The 25,295-nt window shown below is 32.3% G+C and overlaps 1 protein-coding gene across 2 annotated transcripts in view; it reads left to right on the top strand.

Annotated features, from left to right (window-relative positions):
• LOC118188938 (gamma-aminobutyric acid receptor subunit beta-like) overlaps positions 1–17,269 on the top strand; it is a 439,491-nt gene extending 422,222 nt beyond the window's left edge. For both annotated transcript variants that reach the window (XM_035359492.2, XM_035359468.2), the window contains one exon: positions 9,705–17,269. In XM_035359492.2, the coding sequence (XP_035215383.1) occupies positions 9,705–9,965 (261 nt within the window). In that variant the 3' untranslated portion in view covers positions 9,966–17,269. The remainder of the gene's footprint in view (positions 1–9,704) is intronic.
• Positions 17,270–25,295: the final 8,026 nt, after the last annotated feature.

Here is a 25,295-nt window from a genome sequence, read left to right as displayed (position 1 = left end):
ATTACCAGTAATTTCCCTTTTACTTCAGTTTATATATTACAACAATTAATGAGTGTTAACATTATTGCTGCGTTTTTTTCAATTAGTTACAACTTTGTTGTCATTAAGTTTTATAAAATCAAGGTGCTTTGAAATAGCGAAATAAATGTAGGATTTTCCTACATATGACATCAAGTTAAAGCCTCAGTTTCCTTAGCAGTAAGGAAGATGTCATAACACTGTAAGAGTGCGTGTTTATGGTGAATTATCAATTCCATGAGATTAGAAAAGCTACAATATGCTGAGACACTCAGCCATTAATCATACAAGATCTCCAGACAAATATCAGGACAGAAATCAACATTATCGGCAGAGTTATGCTCATTGTGTGTCAGATAACGTGGTGATGTACCAAACATGGGTCTCCAAGTAAACGCAGACACTTTTAGCATATCATATTAAGTTAAATTAATCTCCCACTATTAAGATCCCATTTAAACATACTTTTGTTGTGGTTTACTCATTAAATCAGAAGAATGACATATGTAAATTGTGGGACAAGCCACTGAAACACCCTGTACTTAGTTATTAATTTTTACTATTTTTAAAATAAATTACAGTTATCAAAGTACAATAGATTAAAAATAATAATAATATTCATTTTTGGTATGATATCAGCTGCATTCATCTTTCCTCAAAATTATTCTCTCACCGAACAGAACTTTAAAATATGTTAACATCATTGAGCACAAATATTCTAAAAATGAATAAAGCATTCTTCTGTGATATGCTCATATATAATCTCATACAGAATTATATTATACTTCCATTCAATTACATAATGTTACGCAACTGAATCATCTGTAGGTAAAAAGTGAAGGCTTGAAATGTTCAAGCTGTTTATTACAAATAAAATATTTTCAAAATACTTTAACCAAATGGTGGATAGTTGGTTGTATGAAACTGTGGTTTCAAACTCAAACTGTATGCGGGCCGAATACACGATATGAAAGCGAAAGCAGCTGAAGGGCCAGAACAGTTTTCCAATAAAAGTTTTAAATATTTTTAACAAAAAAAAATTCACTTACTAAATATTTATTAAACATACATAAACAGCAATAGTAACACTAATTAAAAAATTCAAATTAATGTTTATTTTCTATTGAAGTTTAAAGTTTGGCACATACAAAGGAAATTTCTTGCTTGTACATTATAATTTGAATGTATTGACAGCTAAATATTAAACTTTAAACTAACATTTATTTTAAGCAATTCCAGTATGTTTAAATAACTATTATGTAACTCATTTTTAATCTAAATCGGAAAACCGAAAGCACAAGAATACTGAAGCCCTATCAGCTATAGGCTGGGTAAACTAATTTTGCTTACTGTACCAACGCGGGGAGTTCTGTCACTTTACTTACTCACGTGGCCGGGCGTGCAAACATACAGTGACAAACTCCCACCTATTCATTCTATGTGGCCGCGAACAGAAGCTCAGGTTATACCTTTATGTCTTTAAAGCTATAAGCACAGTGTTTGCAATAAATAAATATTAAAATGCATTCGCAGAATAAAATTGCTTTCGAACGCGAATGCAGCCCGCGGGAAGCTAGTTAAATATAAATGGCTAGTGAAATGTATAAATGGCTAGTATAAATGGCTCACTAGTATAAATGGCTCAGTGAAGAGGAATCTGTCTGAATGTAAGCCTTATAGTAGGGCCTGTGCCAAGGATTCAAGAAATGAATTTGCTAAAACATAGTTCTTAGTTTCTTAGCGCATAGCTTCGTAATAAGGCATGGCATCTGTAAATTAAGACATTTCGGATGATCTGAAGTCTGCTTATAAATATGCTATGTGTAAATATGTACTAACATTTGATATTATTATGACAAAGAATAATTTATCTTCTTTTCAAATATGCAATGCTGATAATACTGACATTGTTTAAGAAATATTACATTAACAGGATTAAGAAAAAAAATTCGAAAAAGATTTTAAACTGAATAAGAGGTTGACTATTTTACTTGTATTTTGTCGAAATGTTACCTCTGGCAACCATTAACTTAAAAATTTTGTCACTGGAAAATATAAAAATACAATTTTCATGGATCTCGTTGATTGCCTGTAATGTATAAATTCAGTCAAAGCTTGGATGATTGAAGAGTTGTTTGAGGAATGGTGCTTTATTCTTTCCTCACTTTGCACCAAGGTTTTAAAATAATTTTCAAAAATTGGCCTTCTGAACAACTCTAAAACCCTTCTGCTTTTGAATATCGTAGAAAACCTTTTAATAGTCTCTCAGTTCGTATCGAGAAGCATTCTTCTACCCTTCCTTCTACTGTTTTACTAAATGTAACAGCCTAGATCCGATCTGTGAATAAGAAGGTTTTCAAAAATTTAAATGCTGGAATTTGTTTGCCCAAAATTTATTAAACTGTGATTGCAGCGTCCGTGACTTCCAAATTCAGTACAATATTAACGGTGCAGTTTTCATTGTTGCTATTGCTTGGAAACAACACAGCGTAATGCATTGAGTAAACAACACAATGTTAAGACAAGCTGGACTGAAGTTGGGCGGAATCCATTAAGCGAATTTTGATCAGAGAAATTAAACTTATTAAGGATCCAATGACCACTCTCTCTGAGTTATCAAAAACAGTTAAAAGACTTCCTTTTGGGATACACTAAAATCATGCTTTCAGAAAACGAAATTTTGGAATGGTTTGGAAGAGGTAAGAATGAAATTGTGAAAGATGACGCCATAATATAATAATTATAATAATATAGTTATATTAATAACTATAACTCATGTTTATAACTCATCATTCGTAGTTATAATTCATAGTGTGTTAAATCTGCAGGTAGCAAACGAAATAGAGAATGACAAAAAGAATGTTCTATCAAGATGTCTTGTCTGTAAGGCTGGTGAAGTATTAATACATTAGGGATATTCGCCGAAAAGATAAGAAGTATAATATTGTATAAATATTAAATATTTATCTTAGGAATGAAAAAGGGGAAATCTTTGAAGTCGGAGGTCGTTCCAACTCGCAGTAATAACGATTTCATTCTAAAATCTAATTAAATATAATAATTATGAATAAGGTTTTACCAATAAGTTTCTTCATTAAATGTGTTTGCAAAATTATTATTTGCAATTTTTTCACTCTTCAGTACATTCGATGATACGAAAAAAAATCGTTCTAAAGCAAAGTGAAATTTTATTCCCAGATAATCCGGCATCGCTCATATCCTGAATGTGCCGGATTATCGAATGTGAAGTGGAATGAAGATAACATAGAACGCTGATTTTCATCTGATTTTCTTTTAGATATTTCAGTTCTGTCACATATTTAGACAGAAAGAAAAGACTTTCATTTGAAAACGTCGCGATAAAGCCCTCAAATGCATTACTATCGAAACTTTTCAATAGAAATTTTTGAGTTTATAAAACCAATCTGACCGATCAAAGGAGGTTAACAAGTTAAGTAATCACGATTCAGTGAAGCATGTTCTAATGCACTTCACGATCAGTTCAACTCATGCGTTCCGAATGAAATGGAATTTCAGAAAGCTGAGATCGAGAAGGTTTGAGATTCAATGTTTCCTTTACATAGTGAAAAATATATTAGTTCCATAATGAACACTAAAAAAATAAAACTTTGTTCGGAGAGAAAGCTATCAGTCTTAAATACAAGTAAAACATTGCAAATTTTAATAAAACTAATATAAAAATTAGACAAAACGGCAATCTTATTTTAACGTAGATTTTTAATAAAATTCTATCGCTTTTTAGGGCGATCAGATACAGGTCCCTCTTCATCAGAAGCAAAAAAAAAAAAAAAAAAAAATAGTAACGGATTCTAGTTCGACTGGCATTACCTTCACCATTCATTTAATGAGGAGACTGTGAAGCACAAAAAATTCCAAGCTGCTCGATTAAAAAGAAAGTATATAGATCTAGTAACAGAAGGTTATCCATTTCCTGGGAACGATGTTATTGTAGCTTAAATCACTCACTACTGTAAATTAAATTCCCTTTCTTTAATTCTGAATTTTCCTTTTATTTCTTTGAAATAATTAATACTATTATAAAATTTTCAAATACAATCTTCTTTTTCATCAGCTCAATTAAAACGTTCCTGCCTGGGAACGCTTTGTTATTTGACTCCAATTTTTCGACGACTTTCTGAAACCTTTAATGCATTCCGAAGCATATCAGTGCAATTTCCTAGTATATGAAAACCTTAATAATTTTATTCACTTTTGACTACAGATTTGAAAGAAATAAGTAACCTCTTCTGTAGATACCATAAAATATAGTTACTATTCAAAATAGTTAAATAATAGTTTTAACAATATTATTAAAATACAGTCACAAACATATGTTTTTGAGTAAAAAAAAAAAAGTACCTTTTTTCCTCACAGTTAATTTTGTTTATGGTTGAAAGACTCGAATTGCTCTATAGATTTCGCAGTTTCGAGCTTGTGCGCTCAATACAGGGTATTATGGCTTAATATAAATAAATATTCTGCCATGCAATACAAAAATCGGCGTACTATTAGGAAATAAAAATATCTTGAATAGCTCAATCTCTCTTACGTTAAAGCTATTTCTAATGCGGTAGCATTCTGGAAAACAGAGAAAAATCCAATGGGTTTCGCTTTTTGGTGAGGATACTGCTATAAAAGTTAATTATCCTTGTAAAAATGCATTGACTAGATATTCGAACAGCGAATATTTCAGTCAGTCGTGAGATAGACGTCTTAATCGCAAGTTTAGTGACACATTTATCTCTCCTTATGTATTATTATTCATAAAGAGGGAAAAAGGCCTCATAATTTTTACCTAAAATTTTGACGGAAAGAAAACAGCTCATCCAAGCTGAAGTGTAAAATGGCGCCAAATACATATCATTAATTTTCCAGGATTATTAATTGCCTTTCGTTTTGTGAAGATGGCTCAGAACAATATTGGTTGGATACGCATGGAAAGTAATTTTATTGCAATGCAAGCGAATTTTGAGACATTTTCTGAAATTTAACGAATATGAGATATTTTCATGAATATCAAATAAATCTGCGAATTTTGGATTCTTTCCTCATTATTTTTTAAATTCATTATCATAATTGTTAGAGTGTTTGTATTTAAATAAGTTTAATGGTGGTTTCTTTTAGAACTCACTCAAAAATGCAAAGTGAATCTATTGCAAAACCCAAAACATAACATTGAACTACTTTAATACTGGACTTCCGGAAAGCAATAAATGCTGTTTTCCGATGCTATGTAAAATCATCCGCCATTGCTTTTCAGCTGCCAACAAACTATTTCATTAGGAAATGATCTTCTTTTAAATTCAAAAACGTGTTACTTAATGAAAAATTATGTGTATGCGCAATATGTATGTTAAATTAAATAATAATTTACAGTTAAATGATAACCTAATGTAGCACTGATACGTTTGTAGAATATGACTGGTTTATAGACGTGAGGTTAAACATAAAAAGGAAAAAGAATAAAAAAATACGCATACACTTTCGTTGGGGAGAGGGGTAATATTAGTCAAATACTTATAGCGAAAGTTTTAGCGTAAATACGTTTAGCGTTAATAAATCATATGAATATACTCTGACTATGTCGGATGTGCTACGAATTTTTACTATTTGCTTTGAGTATTACTATTTGCCCTGTGAAGTTTTTCTTTCCTGAGATAAAAACAACTTTTTTATTGATATGCATTAGTAAATATGAAAGATAAAAACTTTTGATTGTGTTTAACTATTTAATTCCTTCTAATTACTTGAATATAAAGCGAAACAATAATATCCTTAATGATTTATACTATGAAAATAAATCTAGATGAATTAATGAAACTTTTATTTTCAAGGCCTTCTTATGTGGTGTTCTGAATGAATTACTTAATAAATAAAAAAATTACTCTTACAGTCTGTTTTTAGAAGTAATTTTTTCCTAGATACGAATGACAATATTAGTGATTTATGAGTTCTGATTGGAATAAATATATTTCTGCATTTATCCTAGAAATGCATACATTTCCTCCAATCACTGCTACTAAACAAAAGAGCTTGTTTTGTTTAGTAACAGTGATAGGAAGAGTAAGGATTTCGATAAAGTGATGATTTCTGCCTACTCATTGCTCTTATTGCTTTCCTTTTGCATTCTATATTGATTGACCTAGATCCTGCAGCCTTTTATTTTAATTGAGGAATTATCAAATATCCTAACGAACAATGCTATCAAAATTACAATTCTGATATCTAGCCCAAAACATTTTAACTTAACTTGGCGCTACGCGAACACTCTTCGCACACTTCGCAAAACTTCTAAGTTTTTCTGCTCGCACACTTCGCAAAACTTCTAAGCTAAGAATCCATTTAATCTGATATTTTCTTAATTTTTTATTTTTATTAGAGTTTCTCCGGGAGTTTTTATTAGAGTTTCCTGAGTTTTCTATTTTATTATAGGTAACAAATTTTATATATATGTAAGAAAAATAATATGTAAAAGATTAAATTAGCAACCTAAATTAATTTCCCTTCTCTATTCTAAAAATAGTAACCCCTCTCTGCACTGCGTCATTTCGAGAAAAATCTATGTCATATGACTCTTACGTAATTATGATGATGTAAACGGAACTAAAACTCTTAACAGTCAATAATAATTTTACACCAATATTAACCATCCAATCAGAATGCTTTGAGAACAAAAACTAACTCAATCTGACTTGGGATTTCATCCTGAACATTACACACTTGCTTTCTACATTTTGGCCTAGCTACACTGCTGTCTGTCTGCTTTCTTGCTACAAAATTATCAAAAATGTAAATCTTTTGGAACAGGCACATTTAATGTGCCGACTTGTCATAGCCACAACATGTTGCTAAAAATAAAACTGAAGATTTAATCTGCATTCGTCTCCAATTTCCTGGTCATTGCTTCTGAGTTTGACAGTTCTAAGGCATCCAAATTCCGGAGCCTAAATATTATTACATATATATTCCGGACATTATGTTCCGTATATGTATGTATATGTAATTTGGCACACTTACCTTGCTAACTAGGTCTAACAAATCATATGGATATAGTCTGACTATGTCGGATGTGTAGTTTGTCATAAACAGTTAATATTTTAGCTTACTAAAGTAAACTCTCGTTAAAGATTTTTTTTAATTTAGTCAGAGGCCGATCATTTCTGTCCATATAAAGAAGAGTGCTCGCTAAGAGGAGGATGTATACTTCAGTAATTAAAACTTCAAATTATACAGTAATAACATTTAATGCATTATGAGTGTACAACGTAAGTCAAAAAATAAGTAAAATAAAATATTAGGGAACAGTACTCGGGAATTATTCACAACGAAACAAAATGTACTTACACACTTAACCAGCAGAAACGTGTTTATATTTTCCTTACGTCTTATAAAATTGAACAGATTTTAATTCTTCACATTAATAGTTCTTTATTAATACAAAGCCATATCTCTTCATAAGAATGACAGTTTTCTGTGGTAATGCTGCTTTAGTCCTATAATCTAACAGAGGTGAAGCGAGTTATCTCTATGTCTAAGACAGAACGATAGTCTTAGGAAGGTTATAAAAATAACCTTTTTATTTGAACATATCTTTGAATATAATATGCATGACTTCGTGCTACAATAACCACAGCTTTTAAAAATGCAAATTAAAATAAGAGTTGTCAATAAATTAAATTTTAGGCAGTAGTCTGAGACTACACAATTCAATACTAATTTAGAAGTTGGCTCAATAATTTACAGGTGTGTCAGGTTTAAAGTATCGGCGGCGACAGATCACAAGGACGAATAATTGCAACTTCTAGAGCTGTGAGAAGCTCTAGAAGCTTCTCACAGCTCTAGAACAACTTCTGACAGGTATTCGTTCCATGTAGCTCGCAAATAATAGGGGAACGGAAAGTAATGTCGTTTCTGCGCATGTCGACAACAACATGCTAAGGGCAGCAGTGGAAGCAAATCCATGTCAGATACTCTTAACCAACCTTGGTCAACCATCCAAGAACATTTAAAGCAGTATGGAAAAATAGCAAAGCAGGTGTTTGAGTCCCCTATAATCTGTCCGAAAAGAACAAAGCCAAACTATCCATCACATGCAACGTATTGCTTCAACGGCACCCTACAGAACCGTTTTTTGATCGTTTGATTAGTGGAGACAAAAAAACATAAGTTCTATATGATAATCCAAAACTCAAAAGACAGTTTTTATAGGGGTTACAAAGGGTTTACATCCCGAAAAGGCGCTTCTGGGTGTTTGATGGAGTATTCGCGGAATTGTTCATTTTGAATTGCTGAAACCTGGACAAACTGTTAATGCAGACCTTTATTGTCAACAATTGGATGGAGTGAACCAATCTTTAATCGCAAAATATCAATTGTCAACAGAAAATTCGTCATTCTGCAACACGATAATGCAAGACCGCACTGTGCAAAACGAACACTGGAAAAAATTAATGAATTGGGATGGGAGGTACTGCCATACTTAGCCGCCATACTCGGCCGATATCGCAGCATTGGATTTCCATTTATTCGGATCCCTACAATATTTTCTTAGTGGCAAAAAATTAGAAAATTTGGATGATGTCCAAAATGTCCTCTCGAGATATTTTACTTAAAAACCAATTGATTTTTATCGGTCCGGGATTGAAAATCTGCACATTAGATGGCAAAAGCTTGTTGATAACGAGGGTGATTATATTATTGATTAAAAATAAAAACTTGTTAAAAATGTATTCGTTTGAATTTAATGTAAGAAAGCGACATTACTTTCCGGTCCTCCCGGTACAAGAAACACTCTTCCTCTCCAGATCCCAAAACCTGAGCTTAAATAATCAAACAACAAATCTGCATTCTGTTGAGATACATGGAAAGAAGTTGTAGTAAAGGCCGAAATCGTAATTACTTGTTAATTAATATAAGATACTCTGCAACCTTCTGATTAAAACGCAGGTGAGTGGTGGAATTTCACTGAAACTGAATTTCCAGACAAGCGATCCAACTGACTTCCTTTCCAGCAGTTTCATGATTTTCCTTATATCAGTACGAACCGCTCTCTCTCCGAATGTATCTCTCTTAAACCAAATAACACTCATGTGCTTTGGCACAGTTACGTATTATTCTAGCGGATACAAAGTAATCAAAAACACTTGCTCAGATTTCAGAATTCGTTTTTAATTATTAAAACTCTCTATTTTAGATAGGTGAATTGCGTAGTCTAGGAAATATTATATTACTGAACTGTCACACAGTAATGTAAATACTTCCTTAACTATGTTATGAAATGTTCTGCATCGTAATTAATATTTACTAATTTTTCCAGGAATGGAAATAAGTATTTTAGAGTGGATGGGAACGAAGGAATGTTTTCTATATGTATGGAGTATATGTATCTATTATCTCACAAGAGCATTCTTTTTAACATCCTTTTACGTATATTAAGAAGCATGAAATGAATTTATTACATAATATAATATAATAATATAGACACTATTTAACATATGCAGCAATGCATTTAACCACCGTATTTAAGATAAACTAACGTAATTAAGTGCAGAAAAACGTAACGAATACCACGATTCATAATGAATGTGAATTTATGCACTAAACAATTGTTCACTTAAAAATGTTCTTAATGTAAAATTTTATTCATTATTATGACTTGTTTCTAGATTGACCATCGAACAAAGTTACCTGAAGCAAGAATACCACTGAGACCCGCGACAGTGGAGGGTCTGAATAAAGAACAAGCAGATGTGGAAGCTGGAGCGCCAAAACTACCAGAGGGATTATTTGGCATTCTTCCCAGCGACATCGACAAGTATTCACGACTGGTATTCCCAGTGATTTTCATCTCCTTCAATCTTACCTATTGGATTATCTACTTGCACATCAGTGACACTCTAGGCGAGGATAACGTTGCGCTGTCTTAAGTTGTCGATGCTCATCTGAAGTAATCCTTCGTTTGTATGCAGAACGGTACATCGATTCAGTGTAGACATAGTGGTATTACTTGACTGCTGATCAGAACTCCTACGCAAAGCCTAACATTAATCTAGTCGAATAAATTTCGCCAACAATTCCGGAACTTTAATCATATTAATTTTAATCACGTTATGACTGTTCATGAAATTGCCCATGAGTTTAATATGTGTTACATATACCGCCGGCGCCATTTGGCAATGACAATAGCACTCATCCATCTAGAGTTTCTACTTTTAAGTGATATAATGCAAAATGCTGCAGAAAATTGAGCTGTTAATTGAAGCAGCTCGATTATTATACCATAGATTTTCCAAATTAAATGTTACAGATTTTATTTATTCTTGCTACAAAAATTTTCCTCAGCAGATAATGGTCTTTTTGATTTAAAACAGCTTTAAAAATATAGTAATATATATAAACATAAATGCCACCAAAAATGTTTTCACACACATGGCTAATAGAAATATAATTCTAAAATCATAAAAATTAACTTTAACTTCGTGGAGACTTTAAACTAAATTTTGAACATCAATAAATTTAACTTCTAAAAAATATGCATTTCAGACTAAAAGTAATTATTCAGTTGAAAAATAATTAAAATTTTGCATATCGTATTACAACTTATATTACAATTAAACAATAACAATTGCTCGAGTATCTGTTAGAGAAATTCTTAGAAAATGAAATAGGGGCAATAAAATATATAGCAATCTCCTAACTAAAGAGCAGTCTCCATTTAAAGACACAAATTTTTGCAACAGATTGTGATGCCCCGCTTTCTAATCTATTAACTTCTACAATTAGTTTATGATGAGTGCACTAGATTAGTAAATGTTTAAAGTAACAAATGTATCCCACAAATACTCGAAAAATCAATAGAAAAATAACGAGCACCAATCAAAGAGCGATAATGTTATTGCACTTTAGACAGTGAAATTGTGTACATGGGCAATGCGGTAGTTGTACTTGGAACTGCATCTGCGCTATGTTTCATCCTCGCCCCTTATCCATCGTAATAATAACACATACAGCTATGCAATACTTTTATAATAAAATTTCCTTTCATGGTCTGCATGCCCAACTCACTTGAAGTAAGAAAAACAATGTTTTAGTAAATCGAAGCTGATACACGTGCTTCCTATATGTGCTAGCTATTGTGTATAAGTTAAATTATCCATCGTTGTATTCAAATAGATACTGATTACCGAAAATCAAAATAACTAGATCGCTAAATTAAGAAAATCACATCCTTTCTATATATCAGAAGAAAACATTCCCCAAATGATTTGAATAGTTTATCAAAAAAAGGCTCTTTATATACACATGGCCCAAATTCCAACATCAGTTTGCTCCATTTACCTAAAATATATCCTCAAGAATTTTCTTTCATGTGTGTCAATTAAAAACTACAAAGGAGATGCAAAATAAAATGATGCGTTCTTATGTAATACGTTTCAAGTATTTTTGTTTTTGTTTCAAAAATCTGTAACGCATTCATTATTTTCTTTTCACGCATATCGGGGCACAATTTCCAAGCTGCATACAGAAACTTCAGAAACTCGATAAAATGCAACCTATAAATAAATTATTTTAGCAATATGACCTCTCAAGTATTTAAGGCAAAGTAAATAAGTTTTAAAAAATATTCAGAATGTTCTATACCTTCTAAAATACAAATAATGGTTTAAAGTAAATTTCTAAATTTATTTTAATGCATAATCAGCATATTTTTCAAAATAGCTACACGTAAGACAGCAAATCAATGATTACGTAACCACGCGGAATTGCCCTAGAAACATATATTAATGTCAAATATTAATTATTAAAAATTCATAATTACATTCTAAACGAAACGCGAAATATTCATAATTTCCTATAAGATAGACAGCTTGTAATAGTAAACAATAATATTTTTTTCAATAATCCAAAAATCTTGGAAGCTATGTAATATTAGAAATGTATTCTAATGCATTGGCTTCCTAATAACTCTTTTCACACACTCGACTTCGTAACCAATTTAAAAATAAGCAAAATAAGTAAATGCGATATTAATAAACAAAATTAAAATCTGCAATAGATTGGCATAATTTTATTTTTGATTAATAATGGTAAATTATCTAAAAGAAACGCGTCTGCGCATACCGTAAAATTATGCATTGTAATAAAACGTACTATCTAGACAATTGTTTCGAAAGATTATTATACAGAACTCCCAAAAAAATAAGTTTATCAATATACAATTAACTTTCCATCTAAAATGCGTAATAAACTACGTCACGCAAGGATTTCTACGCTAAAATTACGAAATATTTCCCACCGCAGACCATATTTGCAATCAATTATTTTCCGTTCGGAAGTACATTTTTACAGTACTGAGCTTCCTCGCATTAAGCTGTTAGAACCTTATAGGTAACAACTCTGATGTAAATTGATATTTTAAAATAATATGAGCATACAATCTGTTCTTCAGCCAGCAAGAATCTCCTGTTGTCTCCGCAAGAATTTAAGTGATCAAATCCTTCAAACAGAAAAGCCCTCACTGTGTCAAGGAAGTATATAACAGAATTTTTTTATTTCTGCTTCGGTGATAGACTTTTTTTTTTTTTTTTTTTTTTCAGATGCCAAATAATGATTTTGTTAATAGAAAAGAAAAAACTGAATGACATCTTTGAATCTCAAAATTAAATGCCATTGAGCAGACACAAACTGATCTGCAATGATATTTATTATACATTAATAATAGCAGTAAAACGAGCTTTATCGATCAAAAATTATAATCCGTAGAATTCAGATGATGCCTATCAGACACCTGTATATGTTGCTCTTTACGTAAGAACTTACGCACTATATGCAATATAACAAGTTAGTAAATGTATTTTTTACCTAATGTTTAACTCTTCTGAATAAAGTAAATATTTTATATCGGAAATGAAGAACGAAAATTAGAACCCATGCGACAATGAAATTTTGGGATATTTTCAATAATATACTGAACTGGACCTTTAAATTTTTAACTAGTCTGTACATAGGCTTTCCCATTTCATTCCTTTACATCTATAGATGGACTTTAAGAGAAATATATTTTCACAAGATCCAAATTATTTGTACATACTAACATATTTGAATAAGCACTTCAAATATGAAACTGAAAAGAAGACATATGCAATATTAACACACAAGAAGTCTTAACAGAGACTACACAATTTTCCCATTATTTTCATAAAAGTACTTAAATACTGCAAAAGAAGAACATACCACACTAGTAATTCAGCCATAAGCTATACTTTACATGTGCGCTGAAGGATAAAGCAATATTTCACAAGTGAAGATATAAGCTAATTCCCAAATGCGCAGACAGTATAAATTTATCTTACACGTATAAGTTTCCTCTATATGCTAATTTGCATCTCCTTTAGAAAAGTAAAAGGATATACTTTATTGGAAAAATTTTTAATTCATCTCAGAAAGAAACTAACAAAACAAATATTAATAAACTGATCTATGATGCATCTTTTATATTCAAGGCTGTGAAATTTAATGAAATTCCAGTAATCAGTCAGATTTAGCTGGCATTCACAAATTTACCATAGTTGTCATTAATGGTTAGCATAGATTTCAAATGTAAATGATCAGAGCATTCTTGAATTAAAATATCGGACTAGCTTAGTTTCGAATTATAAGCAAACACTAAAGAATATCATTCGTGTTTTCTTCAATTAATCTTGTGATATTTTATTTCTCATGTTTTATCTAATGTTTATTCAAATGTAAGAAAAGAATAATAAGTTAAAAATTGCTTCTCTCTCTACCTTTCGGGAAAAGTATCAGTTTTGGAAGACGAGCTTCCTGTACTTGCACATCAAATACTAATCTCTCCTTTTTCCTTAAATTTTACAAAACAATTATAAAAAAGAAACAAAAATAATTCAGAGGGTATTTTTTTTCTGAAATTTTTCTGAGACATTGTCAACTGAAAATATAACTTTATTCCTTTTTGTACCGTGCGACTTACCTTAATTATTAATTAATCTTGATCTTAACTCTGTTAAAGTAGTATACTTCTCAGTATACAGTAAAAGTAGTATACTTCTCAAATATTCTTTAATATTGTATTAAACTTAATTCTTACGCATCTTCACATGAAAACTTAAAAGGATGATAGCAAAAATTCTCTAAGGAAATTTCGACTTTCCTACAGTCACCTGATTAAATCATATATCCTGTCTTAATTTACCATTTAATAATTTCTTTATCTAATTATAATACTCTGCATCAAAGACTCATTTTCGTCAGTAACAGAAGTTACTACAGAATTAAGTTAAAAGATTTTTGCTGCATGCATCATGAAAAACAAAGATGCTTGAAAAAACGATTGCCCAGAATAGAATAATGTGTTATTGTAGCATAAGCGGAAGTCAAACTAAAAGTGTTTAAGCAATTAATTTCCCAGCGTAGAAGGAAGTCGCATTCTTCAGTTTTAAGAGCTGCTATTAGCTCACCATACTTAATTTTGCGTATTTACACGCTATATTTTAAAGAATTTAAAGAGTCCTTACAAAAATATAATACATTCCAACTATCCAAAGCTATAAAATACCATATTCGTTTTCTGTTCCAAAGCAAATACATTTGCATTTTACTTTTAATCCATTAGGTGTCACAACACAATTCTACAACGTTGAAAATTAATCCTTCAAGTTCTTATTTGAAAGTGAAAAGAAAGTAAACTTATTGTAGTCTTACAAAAAGTCTGAAGTTTCCTCTAAAACGTTTTTTCAATTTAAACAAATATTTGTTTCAGTGTTAATTACCTATTTATTTCTGATAAGTTTTCTAAATACGATTTTTAAGTGAAATATTTCAGTAAGTGAGTTTGAAGTAAATTAATCATCCCCAATTTTTTATTAGAATCTGTTTTTTAATTATTTAACCTGAAAACCATTGAAAATAAATCTATGCAATAAACGCAAAATTTATTTTACACGTAATAAAAATGTATTTTAATAAAATATTCTGTTAATGAAATTATTTCCCCTCAGTATACCGTGTTTTTAAAATGAAGTTTCTTAATCTATATTTCAAGTACATATAAAAGTAATGTTTAGGTAATAACAAAACTCTCGAATATAATAAAGTTCATTAATCGAATTTCACTTTTAGTATAATAACATCAAATTGTATTTTCTCAAACGTAGCTTGTAATATTACAAATCACAGAATTCAGTACATTTTCTTTTCATTAAAATCAAATAAAAAAAAATTAAAAAACCATTTAAGATATTTAAAAATACCATACAAGAAAACAGAACGATATTCGTAATTTAGCATGCCAAAACGTCATCCACCAACCCGCCCACACACATACACACACCAAAAATACGGTATGTTTTAAAATATAATCATTTTCTTGCGATTTTTGTAATGCTAATACTAGTATGATGTACGATAATGGATAAGTGTTTAAAAAAGCAAAAGCGATTATTTAAGCTTATTATCCCTTCACAAGCACTAAAACATTACCTTTTACACTTAGCATTATTGACTACATATTAATGCAATAAATGCCTTTATGAATTTGTGAAAAGGTGACCTATAAATATCTATATACATATGTGTACATAAATGCAAATATATGTGAAGTTCATTAGAACTGTAGGTTATATTAGTGAAACAATTCACCACAGAAACGTCCAGTTTTTGCTCAATTAAAAACAGGTTTAAGTGCAGTAGAACTTGACGTTTAACTTAAGTGTTAAACCAAATAGAAATAATTTTTGAATGTCATTAATTTCAAAAATTCTTTCAATCCAAAGAATGGTAAGTTACAACCTTAATTATAAATCATGAAGTAATAAGTTTAGTTTTTTATACAATGAAAAATTTACTTTCAGTCTTATAATTTTCATTATAAATCACGTAGAAATAAAGTTTAGTTTTTTTACTCTGTGAAAATTTACTTCCACTCTTACTCTAAATAGCCTATATTGATGCAGTAAAACCTAGTTTAAAATATCATACATCACCTAATATTGAGAAATCCAATCAATGAAAAGACTGACTTCAGTTTCGCATTCTGTTACGAGTGTGAACAATATTTATACTTGATAATAAAGTGGGAAGTTTAAATTATCTGATGATAATATTTCTTTATCAACTAGGTACTCAGCACTTAGACGTTAAATGTGATATTTTTAGCCATGTATATAAACAAAACAAAAAAGTAAAAGTTCATTAATTATCCCAAAAATGATAAAAAAAAGTAATTTGATTTTTTTGCTTGGGGCAAACAATTAAGTATATAAACAAATGTTAATATAGAATTTTAGAATCTGAACACTAGAAGTTGAACTGCAGTCCGATTGTTTAAAATGGCAGAAAATTCTTACGACTATCAGCATTCATTTTCTGTTGAAAGGATTGGCAGACTCGAATAAATTCCAGCAGAACTAAACAAAAATACGATTTTTTTTTAAACTCAAGTGGCTAATCTCAATACATTTTATGACCTAAAACAGGTTTTTAAATCCTTTCTTAGAAAGCAGTTCATTTCAGATATAAGCAAAAGTGATGTTAATATTAAATGTATACCAGTTACCGTTTTCGCAAATATGAATAAAACTGGTATTATTTGACAAAAGGTATAGCATAGCTATAAATTTAGTTAATATTGAAGCAGAATATGAAAACTTTTAAGACAATAACTAGCGGCATAAAAACTTTTAAGAGAAATAACTGGTGAATGTCAAATATGTGAATAATAGATTAGTAATGAATTTAATTTCATAATTAATGAAAATAAATTTGTATATTCGCGATAGCTTACAAATAATAGGCCCAGTTATATTATATGGGACACTGAACACACAAAAAAATAGATAATGTTCAGAAGAACAACTAAGTGCCAAAAGATTTCCTTGCCAAAAAATATATAAATATATATTTAAATTAAATGCATCGTCCTTTTATCCCCCATTTTTTTTTAGTTAGTTAGACTAAATAAGCAGTACTTATATTTTTATCTTTTATAAATGATTTAATTTGTTTCCATGTTAAATAAAGTTTTAATCTCTTTCCCAATTTGTTACTTAAGCTTCAAATCTGTAACCTAACAAATTTAAAGGAAAATTTGAATTTATGTAATAACTTTCTGACATTGATTGTTATAGTATTTTCAGTTTCATGTGGTTTTTGTTAAGATCCTTCTTTTTTATTTTATTTTTTTAATATGTGAATAAAGTAATTTGGTAACTGATCTATGTTGCAGTTATTTATACATATTCACAGAAAATGTATCAAATAAAAAGTTTAATTCAAAATACTATTTAAAATATTACGAATTAAATATTTGCAATATATATTTTACGTATGACGAAACGTAGTTAATATAATAAAATTGGTTTTGATTTATAATAATTTTTATTCATTTTTAAAAATTTTTCATAATAAACAAAATATAAGTAAAATAATTTTTAAATAATGCACATGAAACGGTTACTTTGTACTTGAAAATATTTATTTCCAAAGCAAACTTATACAAAACGTAAGTATTTAAAAAATACTTCACGCATTAGGAGATAAATTTAATTGCTTTGTGCATAGTAATTATGTATGGATAATATATTTAAAAGCAGCTATTATCTTAAATTTAGAAATTACAAATTACTTGAATAAATGTTTTTACTTTAAATATTCATTTTAAATGTTTCAAGCTATGCATAAAAATCGCATATGAAATAAATTCTAAAATGATCAGATAACAGTTGACAAAAGTCAGAAATCATTTATAAATTGGGAGTATTGGGTACCTTACGTTTGTTATTTTCACATGATAATATTCTAAAATTGGGTTACTGCCGCTGTGATTAATTACTATCAAATGGCATTTTAAGACAAACTTTTCTCGGACTTCCCAAGCATACTCTATATGACCGAATACATTCAGACACAAATCCAAAGCCGTTAATTTAGATACTTACATTAGATACATACACACTCTTTGGGAAAAAAAAAATCGAAGCACCATGTGTTGGTGTATTTAATTATGGCAAAGCACACTAGGGCTATCTGCCAAAGGGAAGGGATGCCTTCGTGGAGGACTTTCTAAGGGAAACTGGCTCGTATACACGTTACACATGGGAAAAACCACGAAAACACCCATGCAGCCAGCCCGTTCGCGGGATTTGAACCTCGGACCGAACTACCAGTGTTCAGGGACTTTACCGCTCGGCCGCTGGTGGGCTCGAAGCACCATTAAGGAAGGGGTTGTTTTCGATGAAATTGAATGCGTGTATAGCTCATACACAGCTAATAAAATCATTAAATAATCAAGGTCATAGTACCTGTTCACGCCTCACAATCACTCACTGAGTGTTCAAATTAGTAGTTAGTCGAACCACCCCTGGCGGCAATGCATGCTTGAATTCGTCGAGGCAAGGAGTGGTAAAGGTTCCTAATACCATTCTGAGACACATTCTGCCAGGCATTCATCAGTTGTCGCTCCAGATCTGCGATATTTTGTGGTGCCCAAATCTGGCGGCCTATCATGCCCCAGACATGCTCGATTGGTGAAACGTCTGGTGATCTTCCTGGCCAAAGAAGAGTATCAACCGCACGGAGACAATCCAGAGATATGCAAGCGGTATATGGGCTGACAATATCTTGTTGGAAAATGGCCCCAGGATGACGTGCTATGAAGGGTAATGCAACCAGCCGCAGGATGATATCAACATATCGTTGAGCTGTTAAAGATGTACGGAGGATGACTAAAGATGACCTGCTGTCATAAGAAAAAGCGCCCCACACCATCACACCAAGGATTAAGGCTGTATGGCTTTGTAAAACAAAGGCTGATTGGTACCGCTAGCCCCGTCTTCTCCGGACACGACAGGGTGGTCATCTGCTTCAAGAGTGAAACGGGATTTATCGCTGCACACTATACGATGCCAGTCTAATGGCAGCCATGATGATCGGCTGCGACACCACTCCAGACAACTCCGCCGATGTTGTGGGGTCAAAAGCAAAGTCTTAAAGGCCCCTGTGAGCGTAACCCCACCTCAGACAAGCTCCGTAAGATGGTGGACGGTACCACGGGAGGTATAGACATGGCTGTAGTGCGTTGAATAGTCGACAATGATACCATTGGGACGGTTCGGGCCTGGCGAACAATCATCCTGTCTTGCCTCGCATTTGTGATTCTTGGCCTTCCAGAGCCTTCATTTCGTCGGCAATTTCCTTCTAGCAACCATTGCTGCCAACGTATTTGCACAGCAGTATCTGTCCGCTGCAGGTGGCAGAATATTGCTCGGATGACCACCCAGCTTCACGCAACCCTACTATGCGACCACGTTCGAGTGGTGTGTGGTGTATTTAACTATGGCAAAGCACACTAGAGCTATCTGCCTAAGGGAAGGGATGCCTTCGTGGACGACTTTCTAAGGGAAACTGGCTCGTATACACGTTACACATGGGAAAAACCACGAAAACACCCATTCAGCCAGCCCGTTCGCGGGATTCAAACATCGGACCGAATTCGAGAATATAGAACTCTCGGACAATTTACCGCTCGGCCGCTGGTGGGCCCGCGATCATATTCGAAGTTGTTCATTTGTCTGAAAGGTCTTCGATATCGTCGTAATGGCATTTTTAGTTGCTTCTTTATGGAATTACAATGGCAGTAACAAAAAAAAATTTCCGCCTCCGTTACTGGTTTTATACTTTGCGAAATGCGCACTAGAAAAGCGCGCTACGATCGCAAATCTTGTTCATTTGCCTTGAAACTTTGATCATTTGCATGTTCGATCAAGATGTTTTACATACCAAACTTTTCACGATCGCAACTTGGTTCTTATTTTTTTTTTTTTTAAAGAGTGTGTTTAACTCGTACTACAGCTTTACCCTCGGTCAAGTCATTAATTAATACCGCTGTATACTAGTAGTTCGAATTCAGATGGTCCGAATAATAAATTCATGTTTGCTTTCCCTAGAAACATAATAATACTCCTTTTCATAAAACAAGGGCTGTAAAAGCCTGCCTTAATGAAGGGAATGCAAAAGAAATAACTAGAATTCACAAGGTAATATATATTCCACCAAACAAAATTTTTCAGAATATCAATGATGGATATTAATTCTCCTGAGCAAGAATGGAAGGAAACTCGGGTAGCAACATTTCAAAATCAAATGAAAGCTTTCTCAGAAAAAAAGAATGCAGGTTGTGAGCGAAACAATACTCACCAGCGGCCGAGCGATAAAGGGGCTGAGCTGTTCGCTCCGGGGCTTGAATCTCGGCCAACGGGGTGGCTGCAAGGGCGTTTTCGTAGCTTTCAATATGTGTAACGTGTATAGGAGACAGTTTTGCTTAGAAAAGTGCTCCCCGATGGCATGTTTTTCCTTAGGCAGATAATCTTCGAATGCCTTGCCATATTAAAATAAATAAAACCAAAGGTTAGCGAAGGAAAACTATATCAGTTGCATTGTTAATTTGCTCCGTCATAGAACTCTCGGACAATTTATTAATTTACTCTTCAAATCTTTGAAAATTTCTTATGTAGCATATTATGGAGGCTTATGAGATATAAACTGCAAACTTCCTTCTTCCACAACTTAAATTAAGTCGTAGAAACTATCACGTTTAGAGTTCGTATGATAAAAAAGTATCTGAAAGTGTGAAACACTATGCTTCATGTTTTTTCCTCATTAAAAAGCTTACAGAGATTTTGAATAAAAATTATTTGCTAAAATTTATGATTTTCATTCATTTAAAAACTGGCGTGGCAGATACAGAATCGTACAACTATTGTAATTAAAGAAAATTTTTCTTCGTCAAAAAGAAAATTCTGATAAATTTCAATTAATATTCAGAACGTCAGCATCCTATGTGCAATGGTGTAATAAATTTACAGCAGTAAAATATAAAATTTCACTTCAGAATTTATTGCATGCTCATGTAGTAAAAATAAAACAAGAACAAATGCTTTGTTCTTAACCCTCTGATCGAGGGTACAAAATACATTAAAAAAAGGGGGAGCCTCTTTTTTTTTCCCCCTGAGAACCTGATTGTAGAAAAAAGTCCCAGTTTCTACCGACGTGGTAAGAATGTTACCCGCGTATGTTCAGGATAAAAGGGTTAACGCGTTAAACACGGATTCTACGTTTGGAGGGTTAACTGCAAATATCTGGGCCGATTAAATAAAATAAATCAATATTAGGATGTTAAATAATAATAACTCAAATTACATACAGACGTAACACACAGACGTAATTTGAAAAACATATAAAGAAAAACATTGCTTTTTATACCCAGTTCATTCAAAAGTAAGTGCCAAGATGCATTTTCTACACAATTGCTTTTCTTCATTTCCCTTATTTTTCAGTTACTGCTCACAGAATAAATTGCGTATGGTCCAAATGCTTGGCAAGATTTCACAAATTTATAAAAATAAATAAATGAATGAATAAATACATCTAACTCGATTTGAGGGAAAATGAATCCCAAGGAGGCGAATTTTTATTTCTACTTTTCACTGAAACAGGCAGCTATGCCATACAAACAGTAACTATCGCTGGCAACATTGAGAAAGATTTACTGAGTACAAGGAATGCGTTATATATTCCGCCAAGAAAATTATTCATTGTATTTACCGGTAGAAGTATTCAAAATCGTTTTCAGTTTCTGACTGCGATCGTTAATGTCGACAGAGTACAGTGCCCTCTATGAGTAAATATCTGAATTAAATATTTTCTTCCTCTCCTAAAAAGGACGTAACGGAGTAATCCCCTCGTTGTGATGCAATTCCGTACAAATCTCTCTCCTTCGTCTCCAATTTTTATAATTTTTTAAATTATTTACGGATTTGGTTCATCCTGTAAATAGTATGAAAAATTCAATATAAGAAAGTTCACTAAAAAGTTCTGAAGGTTTAAAACAAACTTTAGTTTACGCAATTCTAACTAATAATTTATTGAAAGTGCGTTTGTTTCTTAAGCGGAAAAAAGACAGCTGTTTTAAAAAATTAATAAAAGTATGACATATTCTGAAATATATATCACTTTTTCCCCCTCACAATATACAGCAGTGAAATTATCTTCCATTTAGTGAAACGTGTGGCATTTCAGTCAAGTTTAAGTAAACAAGTTTTAATTTACAACTTTCGCTTATGCTTCATTTCGTCAATTATTCGCTCATTCCAGAATATTATACAGATTTGATTTTTCGGTTTAGTAGAAATTTACAGAAAGAATTCTTTATTGTATGAGTGAATTAGATGACTTGAGTCTGCGGTTTAGTATAAATTTAGGGAAAAAAATCGTTACCGTATAATTGTATTAAATGAACATTTGGCTGTGAAGAAGCCCATCACGCTTGCCTGGTAACGAAAGCTGCTAATCGTAGAGAATTAGGACTTCCAGGCGTTCCATTTGGTGATAAAACTTGATACAGCTTTTAATTTGACCAATCAGAGAGTCTTGATCAGCACTTAGATTTGCTATCAAGAGACTTTTTTAAGTTCTAGATGATGCCTCTACCAAGTTAGGTGTATTGGTGTTGGTGTACACCAAGTTAGGTGTATTGGGTTGATACGGCAAAGCACACTAGGGCTATCTGCCTAAGGGGAGGGATGCCTTTCGTGGAGGACTTTCTAAGGGAAACTGGCTCGTATACACGTTACACATGGGGAAAACCACGAAAACGCCCATGCAGGCAGCCCGTTCGCGGGATTCGAACCTCGGACCGAACTACCAGTGTTCAGCGATTTTACCGCTCGGCCGCTGGTGGGCCTGCCAAGTTAGGAAACTGGTAATTTAATTTTGTTTTGCAACTTTTTAGATTGTACCTGACAAGTGGTGAGGTAGAATTAAAGTTATGTTATAGTTATTTATCAGTCTGTATGCTTTTCTTACTCAGCGATAATTCTCAACCTAGCTTTAACGTGACATTTGGTGGTGAGCATTAAATTAGTGGTTATTTTTTAGCCATTACAATGCTTACAAATGACATAACACTGAACAACGAGAATATAATAGTTACATCAAAGGTTCCCAAAGTTGTCCTATTTAGAGGACAGTTAAAAAACAATGCACTAAATATCACCTAATAACAATAAAGCTTTCATTAACCACCAGGATGATAAGGAAAGAGTACTTTCACATACAAAATGCCCAGCCGAGTGTCCAAAGTAAACTGAAAACGAATTCTGCAACCACAAAGAGATGATTCAAACCACGCCCACTAATGCGATGAATAATCAAAATGTCCAGAGGAAGTAGGAGGGGGCGAGACACATAACTCACGCTACCAGATGCTAATACATATCCCTACATATTCCAGCTGGCAAAATATTCGCATCAAGCAAATACTGATTTCTACATGCTATTTTTCAGCTGTCCTTTAAATAGGACAGTAGGATAAAATGGGTTAATGATAACTAGTTTTTCTCACACAATTAACACAAAGACCAAAATACTCAGGTTAAACATAGCTTTAAATAACTGGATTAGTTCATTAGATGCGACCTGGATTATCAGTTGCGTTTTAGTTTACGTAAGTATGGGACATTAAAATCCTCACATTTCGCAAGTCTTCAATTTCAAAACTTAAATTTTTAGCACTTTTTTCATCATTTAGATTGTGATTACATTTTGCTAAACGTTTGGTTTCAGAACTTCGAAAAGGTAGTTTTATTGATGCCCAAATAGAGGTGTTCATTGAGATGGTATCTGAATCACCAATAGCATGTCGTGTTGGCTTCGTTTCTTTATGGAATCCAGGGAAATCTATCAAAATTTTCAAGTAATCGATGCGTCATGCAGTTTTGAAATATTTGGAACTAACTCTCGATTCGTCTTGATAGTTTTCAATATAGATGTCCTGGATATTACTAACACCTCTTGCCATGGTATTCAAACGCGGCGTCGCGAGCATGACTCTATTTGTCTACCAGCTGAATTATTCAGTCACTGTAGAAAACTGTTAATTGAAATCTGAGCTGTTAATCAGAGGTTTGTCAATTTATATTGAAAAACTGAACTTCGTGAATCAAGAGTTTTATTATGGACGTCATCCATTAAATTTTATTTGCATGTTTTTGATAAATGTAGACGTATTTTTAAAAACTCTGTTCTTAAATTCGTTTTTCATTAAATGCAGATTTCAATTTTCGCTTTCTTTAAAAACTTTTAATATGGTTTTTTTCACCCCTTCCCATATTTCTTTTCACTCTTGTTTAAAGGATTCAAGAAATATAAGATTCGAAATATTTGAAAATCTTGCAGGATTTCAGATTTCATCTATCTCTAGTTTTCTTCTAATGCAAGCTAAAAATTATATATATTTAGAGTGCTGCAGCAAGATTGGGTGTCACCTTCAGCACTCCATTGAGCCAAAGTACGGATGTCATTTAAAAATGATGTACAAGTTAGAAGCGCTGTAAAGTGAGTGATGCAAATGAAACGGAATTTACGACCTCCATATCGTCTTCGTCATAAGAACTTCGATTAGCACTAGACAAATAATTTTCATAACCTAAACCCTAAAGTTGGAAGTACTGCTTCTTAACGTGAAGGTGCGCTTTCTCTCACTCAGTGCATTTCTTGCGATCTTGCTCATAGTTTTTCATTAGACGTATTACTGCGTTTTGTGTAGATTGGAAATCGTTAAACCCCGTATTTTCAGTACCATATAACGGCCTCACGCGTTTTACGTGGCTGCTCTGCTGAGCAGACTGCAGATTTTCTGCTATGTATTTCTTGTTCTCGCACAATTTTGGACGACTGACCGAAAACATGTCCTTTGTACAACAGATCGTTGCAGAACACAAATGTTTGAAAAATCGTAGAGATAAATCAACCCTGCTGATGATAAACACATTTCATTTCGACAGACAAGAAAGTTTATGCTAGCCAAGAGCGGTAGAAATCCTGCAGTTTCGAGTATCCTAGACTCAATACTGAATGATATTGGTATCCCATGCAATTAGGATCAATCTTCCTCATCTTCCCTGAAGACAACACTAGAATCTCAGAATGAGGACATGGAGCAAGTACACTCATGTCCATAAATTAAGGATAATGCAAAATCAGGCAAAGGAAGAGATAGAAACAAAACAAATTTGACTTATTCGTAAAGCTTATTTATTAAACAAAAGGTAAAGTGCAAAAAAGATGCTATATGTTTGATATTATTAAAAAAATTAGCGATTTTTTCTCCCTGGAGCAAATTACAAAAAAAACCTATTTACAAAAAACCAATATTACATTGTTGGTATGATTGTTAATACATT

This window comes from Stegodyphus dumicola, chromosome X1 (genome assembly GCF_044657685.1).
Source record: "Stegodyphus dumicola isolate Sdum_Otavi_A_Nest chromosome X1, ASM4465768v1".
NCBI classification, from domain to species: Eukaryota; Metazoa; Arthropoda; class Arachnida; order Araneae; family Eresidae; genus Stegodyphus; species Stegodyphus dumicola.
The sequence above is the reverse complement of the archived record's forward strand: the minus strand, read 5'-3'. Positions and strand labels throughout refer to the sequence as shown.